This window comes from Ctenopharyngodon idella, chromosome 18, assembly GCF_019924925.1.
Source record: "Ctenopharyngodon idella isolate HZGC_01 chromosome 18, HZGC01, whole genome shotgun sequence".
NCBI lineage: Eukaryota > Metazoa > Chordata > Actinopteri > Cypriniformes > Xenocyprididae > Ctenopharyngodon > Ctenopharyngodon idella.
The window spans coordinates 30,837,226-30,845,794 of NC_067237.1; the positions used below are offsets into that span (position 1 = coordinate 30,837,226).

Below are 8,569 nucleotides of genomic sequence, written 5' to 3' on the forward strand. Positions count from 1 at the left end.
GTTGGCAAAAATGTAAGTACTGTTGGAGTAAACCTGACAAGACGGATCTATCAGTCTCAAGTGGTTGCCATGGAGTGTTTCGATGGAGGATCTCTCAATTGTCACTGACATTGAGTTCTGTGTGCAGGTTACATGCGCCACGGGTCCTGAAAATAACATTAATAATCATATGTGATTATTATAATAGGCATGCATACACATTTCTTCCGAACAGGATATCTGAAGTAGAAGGGGACAAATATATACAGTAGTGCAATATGAGTTATCAATACTAGTATTCTGTTTCCAAGAAGATAATGTAGATTTTAAATGTACTATATATATATATATATATATATATATATGTGTGTGTGTGTGTGTGTGTGTGTATGTGTGTGTAGTATATCTGCTAAATATCTGCACACAGCATATAGATGCTTTAAAGCTGGCAAAATGCCACAGGAATAAAAATTAATCACTTTTTTTTTTTTTTTCATATGTTAGTTATTTCAGTCATTCATCTTAAGGGATTATAATTTTGGGTCTGCTTTACCTACCTTCAGCATTCACCTTTGCAACGACGCACCTCATCTCAGAGTGGTAAATATCAGACCTTAAAATAGAATAATTTTTTATTAACAATCATAACATTATATTAAAGTGGTTAAAAAAAAAGTACTTTTACACAATGAAGCATACCCATTTTGTCCTTCTGCAATGAAGCAAAATGGAAAGTGTTGGCCATAGTTCTCTGTAGTTGGTGTCCAGTTAATCACATATTCCCCAGTTGTAGTTTTGTACTTTGTGCTGTTCAGAGGTCCACTAATGATGACATCAGTGATTCTAGATAGCAAAAACCACAACAAAACAAAAGCATTGCAAGATGAACAACTTTACTAGCGCACAACCATATTTCAAAATTTCTTCACAATTTTACACCAACTAATCATTGTAGAGTTTGTCCGTGTATCTCTATAATTCTCTCTCTCTCTCTCTCTCTCTCTCTCTCTCTCTCTCTCTCTCTCTCTCTCTCTTTTTTTTTTTTTTTTTTGCAGCTACCAATTTGGACAAGAGATGGCTACAACAGACTGGTGTGCCCCTTTGCTGCCCTTCAGGACTTCTATATGCTAAAAAAATCACAGTCCCACAACCTTGTTGAACTCCAGCCCTCTAGTAGGTGCAAAAGAGCACTGCACCCAAAACAACCACAATCAGTTTTTTTTTTTTCTTTCCACAGACCATGGCTGAATTTGGAATAGCATATTAGCCTACTATTGTTTCTATTTCTGCCTTACCTTTATAGCTGGCAGAAATAGTACAAGTATGGCAGAAATATGTAAGGGTTCTATGCTAATATGCTATTCCAAATTCAGTTTAGTTAGAAACACTGTTTAACTTTTGTTTCAAGTATGTTTATAATAAATAGTATGTTTAAATAAAAAGTTTTTTTCCCAAATACCTTGAAAAATATGCAAAAGCTTTCACTCTGATCTCAAGCTCATGATTTACATGAGCCTGCAGGTGTTCTCCATGATGAGGCGTTGGGTGGAGGAACCGTGGTAGATATTCACCCTCAATGCAAGAAGGTGCTGGACCATCAACTGAAACATATATACAGTAATTATTTAATCAAACATATCAGTATAATTTTGAAGCACACTTTACAAAACTTACAAACATACCTTGTAGAGAAAACTGAAGAGGTATTTTGCTCAGTGGTAAAGTGGTTGTTTTTGGTGCAGGGGTTGTTATTGCAGATGTATTTGTTGTTTTTGTAGTAGTGGCTAATGTGGTTGTAGTAGTGGTTGTCTCCGGTGTCGTCGTGGTTGTCTCCGGTGTCGTCGTGGTTGTTTCCGGTGTCGTTGTGGTTGTTTCCGGTGTTGTCGTGGTTGTTTCTGGTGTGGTCGTGGTTGTTTCCGGTGTCGTTGTGGTTGTTTCCGGTGTCGTTGTGGTTGTTTCCGGTGTTGTCGTGGTTGTTTCTGGTGTGGTCGTGGTTGTTTCCGGTGTGGTCGTGGTTGTTTCTGGTGTCGTTGTGGTTGTTTCCGGTGTTGTCGTGGTTGTTTCCGGTGTCGTTGTGGTTGTTTCCGGTGTTGTCGTGGTTGTTTCTGGTGTCGTCGTGGTTGTTTCCGGTGTGGTCGTGGTTGTTTCCGGTGTGGTCGTGGTTGTTTCTGGTGTCATTGTGGTTGTTTCTGGTGTTGTCGTGGTTGTTTCCGGTGTTGTCGTGGTTGTTTCCGGTGTCGTTGTCATCGTGGTTGTTTCCAGTGTTGTTGTCGTCGTGGTTGTTTCCGGTGTCGTTGTGGTTGTTTCCAGTGTTGTCGTGGTTGTTTCCAGTGTCATTGTGGTTGTTTCCAGTGTGGTCGTGGTTGTTTCCGGTGTGGTTGTGGTTGTTTCCGGTGTGGTAGTGGTTGTTTCCGGTGTCGTTGTGGTTGTTTCCGGTGTCGTCGTGGTTGTTTCCGGTGTCGTCGTGGTTGTTTCTGGTGTCGTTGTGGTTGTTTCCGGTGTGGTCGTGGTTGTTTCCAGTGTTGTCGTGGTTGTTTCCGGTGTGGTCGTGGTTGTTTCCAGTGTAGTCGTGGTTGTTTCCGGTGTGGTCGTGGTTGTTTCTGTTGTTGTCGTGGTTGTTTCCGGTGTCGTCGTGGTTGTTTCCAGTGTCGTTGTGGTTGTTTCCAGTGTTGTCGTGGTTGTTTCCAGTGTCGTTGTGGTTGTTTCCGGTGTTGTCGTGGTTGTTTCTGGTGTTGTCGTGGTTGTTTCTGGTGTTGTCGTGGTTGCCGTAGGTGTTGTTGTGGTTGTCGGTGTCGTCGTGGTAGTTGTCGGTGTTGTTGTCGGTGTCGTCGTGGTAGTTGTCGGTGTTGTCGTGGTTGTTGTTGGTGTCGTCGTGGTAGTTGTTGGTGTTGTTGTCGGTGTCGTCGTGGTAGTTGTTGGTGTCGTCGTGGTTGTTGTCGGTGTCGTCGTGGTAGTTGTTGGTGTTGTTGTCGGTGTCGTCGTGGTAGTTGTTGGTGTCGTCGTGGTTGTTGTCGGTGTCGTCGTGGTAGTTGTCGGTGTTGTCGTGGTAGTTGTTGGTGTTGTTGTCGGTGTCGTCGTGGTAGTTGTTGGTGTCGTCGTGGTAGTTGTCGGTGTTGTTGTCGGTGTTGTTGTCGGTGTCGTCGTGGTAGTTGTTGGTGTCGTCGTGGTTGTTGTCGTGGTTGTTGTCGGTGTCGTCGTTGTAGTTGTCGGTGTTGTCGTGGTTGTTCTGGTTGTCGTGCGTGTTGTTGTGGTAGTTGTAGTTGTTATGGTTGTCCTAGGTGTTGTATTTGAAATTGGTAGTACAGCTCCAGTTCCTCGACCATTACCAGAACGTCGGTTTCTGATTAAACTAATTGGAGATCTTTCCTCTGAAGGTTGGTTGGTGTAGGACAGAGTAATCTTGTGAATAGGGAAATCCTCCAGCACCAGCTCAAATGAATAAACTCCAAGGATTGATGTGTGCATATATGACAGAGAGCAATTATGCTACATTTTAAAGAAAATAAAAATGGTGTAAATGAACTGAAATACTTGAGTTAAACACTGACCAAAGGCATACTATTTGCTTACAACATACACTACAATGTCTTAGAATGTAATAACTTCAGTCATGAGAATAGAGCTGTGCATTTCATCGGGCAAATGTGTATGTATTTATATTAGTGCTGTCAATTTTAATGCGTTAACTCATGCGATTAATTTTTTCAGTTTAACGCGTTAAAAATATTGAAGTGCAATAAGACGCAAAAAAAAAGCTCATAATAATAATAAATAATAAACCTGCTACAGTCTGCCATTAATGTTAATCAAAGAACAAAAGAAAAAGAAAATCACTCAATACTCTTAATTGAATAACTTTTGTAGCTTTAATAAAAATTAATAAAATTTAATCTAAATTTTAATCTAAATTATGCAGTGAAGACTGTGAAGTGTTTGATAACTTTATTCAATTTCCGGACATTTCCTACCTGTTAGATCAAATATTTAAAATATACTGTCTTTATGTTGTTTCCACATTAATTTGGAGATTAAATGTGGAATTATTACAATATAAAAATATATTAAAAACTTTAATATTATGCCACTGGTTGAGCTCTTAATGTACTCTCAATTACTTGAGCAAAAAATTAATTTTGTTGTTACATAAAGCAATGTAAGTTGTTCAATGGTGTTTTACAATTGATTTAATATGTATGATTTTAATGTAGGTATTTATACATTTTTTTTTAACTTAATCTATGTCTTTATCTGTATCTTTTGGTGTGTACACATCAACCTTGAATAAATTCAAAGGGACATTTTAAACTTTTTATTTTCAGAAATATATTAGCAAAATAATACCATATGTATGTTTTAGTTTCTTTGAATTTGAATTCACATTCAGCAGTTATTTACTTCATGCCTAAAGTGCTTTAAACAATAAGTATTCAATCAAAGGAATCACATGCTCTCCTAGCTGATTAGATGTCAAAACCATTTTTTAATAGGCACAATATCTATGAATGCCATGTATGCCTGATGTATTATTGTTCCTATTATTATTTGTTTCAAGATGGAGTTGAACTGGAGTTTGTGGATTGATTGTTTGATTATAAACATCTGATCTTACTCACTATTGTGTATAAAAAATCTCTGAGAAGTAGTGAATGAGTACATTGAAGAATGCTGTTAGCTGAAACACTTGTATTACTTTTCCCCTTTTGTGATTTATTAAAACATCTGCTGAACATTCTTTATTGTGCAGACCATTTTTTTTGTAGTAATAAGCTAAAAAAGGCAGAAAAGAGGTTTTTAAATTAAATCCTAACCTGTTCAAGTTATTCTTAGATCTATTGGTGTAAGATCTAAGAGTACTGCAGCTGAAAAGTAGTTTGTTCTGAAAGTGCTACAAATACTATCAAGTAAAAAAAATTAACTTGAAAAATCAGTCACAAATATTCAGTATCTTATTTTTTTTCATACCTGATCCAATGTAAAACCATCAGGTTGGTTGCAGATTCCACACTCATTGTTTTGTCCAAGTCCAAATCTGCATCTGACCTGGTCACCATCAGGATCAAATGCTAAGAGATTGTACCTCCTGGGACAGTTCTGAGGAACTCTGCAACACAATATTACAATAAGGCAACATCAATGTAGTATAGTGTTGTATTACTTTATCATGTTGAATGCACATCATGATTAAAAAATATAGAAATAGACACTATAAGCTTCCATTAATTCTGTTAAAAAGCTGATTTACCTAACAAAGGGTAGGGTGGTGGTGATTGGAGATCTGTTGGGCTCTGAGGTGTCCGATCTCACTCCGAGGTCAATGTAAGTGAGAAGATTCCAGTTTCCAGAATTTGTGACTGTGTTGTAGATCCAGCAGCAACTACTTTTGCTGTTGGGATATGTTGACATTTCATTCTTGCATTTTGTTTAGATCTATATTTTGTGAATTAGTGAATGATTCTGTTCTTCTAAATAATAAATTTACTTACAGAAGCTCGAAAGGGCTGTTGGTGGAAACCATCTTTGTTATGACACCTTCAGACTGACACCAGTTATTGCCATTGGGACTCGAATCTACCTGACCAATCACAGTACTGACATCATTTCCACAATCTCCAGAAATGCATGGCCAGTAATCATATACGTCACATGAATGGTAGGTCGACTTGAAGCGAAGTTCCACCTGAAATAATAAATGGTTTATAAAATGACAGTACATTTTTAAACATGTATGGCTGCTGTAAAAATGAGCTACAAACATCTATGAAAGGACTAAACTGTAAAAAATCCCATTTTAAAGAGTGAGAACTGTCATGTTTGGTGGTTAAGATGGAACTGCTGTGCTTAGTTTATTTTACTATTTACCAATATTTAATATTTTATTTTAATATTTAATGTTTTACTGTTATATATGCAACACTGTAAACCCAAATGAGTTGGCAAAACTAAAAAAAATTGAGGTAATCAATTACATCAATTTTTTTAATTTAAAATATTCAAAGTTTAAGTAAGCGAACTGGCAGATTTCAATTTTGTAGTCATACATTTTAATTACTCCTAACTTTAATTTTAAATATTAACACTTTAGTATTTATTCTCCCTTTCTAGTGTCATGGCAAAGCATGGTGGGAAATAGAAATCCCAGCCCAGTTTCAGGTAAATTTAAGTTTGTCTAAATTAAAAGAAAAAAAAAAAACTCAAAACAATGAAACAATTCAGATTCCTTAAAATGTGTCAGTTTAGTAAACTCAAAAGAAAAAGAAAGTTCTAAACACTCATAAAAGTTAATTTGATTGAACTAATTTGTTTAATTTGAGATTTATGAGATTTATTGTTTCAAATGTCTTGTTTTAAGTCATTGTTATGGTGATTAGTATTCCTTTTAGTTAAGTTTCTTCAGTTTTGTTGATTGTATTTAACTAACTGTCAGTCATGTTCAAGTTTAATCCAAATAGAGATGAGGCTGACATGTGGCATTAGTAGAAATGAATGTTTATGAAACAAAGTACATATGCATAAGTTTAGCCAAACTTTAAAATGCACATTTACTGAATATAAAAACTAAAAATACAATGATGACTCAACATACAACAACTAAAAAATAAAAATACAAAAACAGCTGCAAAGCCTATTGAGTTACAGAACTTGTTTGAACACTTAGATACAGTATGTCTTTTCATTTCTTAAAGTGGTAGTTCACTCAACTTTATATAACTTTTAACAACCTTATAAAAACTACTCATTATGCAGTTTTTCGTTTTCTTCACATATACATGTCAAATGCAAATAAATTTTAACAACTGTATTATAATTCACCCAACAAAGAATATGGCTGCTGTTTAGTTAAAGTATATTCAAGGAGTTCTCACCTTGTACGATCCATTAGAGTTCCTTCTTGAGTTGAAAGTCATTGAGCCTCCATAGAAGTGTGAGGCTGTTACTATGGTGACCAGCAGAAGCTCGGTCAAGAGCAGAGCGGTGAAAGACATGGTGATCTGATCTGAACTCTCACCATCTGAGTACAGGCTTTTATTTTAACGTACCTGATGTAGGAAATGACAGTCTATGATCTGTCATAATTCCAGGAAAGATAATCATATTAGTTACTGCTAAGGAATGATTGGCATTTAAATTTCTTTCTATTTGCCATTGAGCACACTGTGGTACTGTGACTGCAAGTTTTGATTATTATACAAACATTATACATTATAACATTATAGCTTGCTACTTGCATCTCTTGAGAATGGATAACCACATTTTATTTTTATGATTTGCACAAACATTTCAAATGCATATAAAAAAGGACGCAACCTAAACTCACATCTGACTAATTTGTTTTGTTTAGAAGAGGCGTTGTCTATATAAACTAAATATTGTTTTCTTCTGTTGTCAGGTTATCAAAGCTTTTGTTGCTCATTCACACTCAAAACATGTTAAGCCTTTTTTTTTTTTTTTTTTTTTTTTAAGATTCATGAATTTCAATTGTACAGTAAAATTCCAACAAAATGAACTGAATAATCCTAGGACCATTTCAGTTTATGTGATTTGCACAAAACTGAAATGATCCATTCCCTTTGGTCTATTAAGATTTATACAAAATGTTTTATTAAGCTCTATTTTTTTGGCTCATTTAAAATTCTTTATCCATAATATGAATACTATGTAAGGATTATTCAGTTCAATTTGATGGAATTTTACTATACAATTGAAATTAGTAAATCTTAATAAAAGGCTTAAAAACATTTTTGTCTTGAGTTTAAAACAAGGCTTATTGCTAACACATATGACATCCTGAAAAGAAAATTAACCAGTTGAGCTAGATGAGCAAATGAATTAACGTACAACTAACTGATGACTGACTTCCTTTTAATCGATCTGCAGCTCATGTTTTTGGAATTTGAACTGTGATTAAAATGTCAATCATCAGCTTTATGTGAGACTGAATAAAATACTTTTATATGGAAAACCTATTTGAAGAGGTTGCTCCACATTATTAAGCAAATCACAGTTCTCATGCAATATGGGGAGGAAGAAAAATCTTTCTGAAGATGAAAAGAATGGAATGGTGAAGTAGGTGTAGAAATATTTTTTCAGTTTTATTGCTGTGGTGTTTTTTTGCAGCATAGTGTGTTGTCCTGAATGAAAATCCTTTTATTTCAGAAGGCACTATCCTTCTTTTTATACCATAGCAGAAAATGGTCAGTTATAAACTCCACAGGTCTTGCAGAAGTCATTTTGACACCCTCAGAGACCCATGTCAGTTGCTGTTCATGTAGTAAACACAGTGCAGCGCTTCCGGGTTCTACGTCAGAACACCGGCTCAGTATTGGCCAACATTGTTCATGTGAGCAGCACGACGCATGCGTAACGCATAAGCCATTCTGATGCAGAACCCGGAAGTGCTGCACTGTGTTTACTATGTGAACAGCGTAAGAGACCGACAAGAGAAGAAAATGATGAATAAAGTCATTATTTTTGTTTGTTTTTTTGTACACAAAAAGTATTATTGTTGCTTCATAACATTAAGGTAGTCACATGGACTATTTTAACAATGTCTTTACTACCTTTATGGGCCTTGAAAGTGAAGTGGTAATAA

The 8,569-nt window shown here is 35.8% G+C and overlaps 1 protein-coding gene across 1 annotated transcript; it reads right to left on the reverse strand.

The window, feature by feature from the left end:
* LOC127499569 (GATA zinc finger domain-containing protein 14-like) lies at window positions 1-6,962 on the reverse strand. The gene is made up of 8 exons (XM_051869967.1): window positions 6,843-6,962; window positions 5,463-5,656; window positions 4,942-5,080; window positions 1,662-3,253; window positions 1,439-1,580; window positions 679-822; window positions 537-592; window positions 1-146 (listed from the first exon to the last, which is right to left on the reverse strand). Exons 1-5 carry the CDS (start codon window positions 6,960-6,962, stop codon window positions 1,577-1,579), a joined length of 2,049 nt encoding a protein of 682 aa, XP_051725927.1. The 3' UTR covers window positions 1-146; window positions 537-592; window positions 679-822; window positions 1,439-1,576.
* Window positions 6,963-8,569: the final 1,607 nt, after the last annotated feature.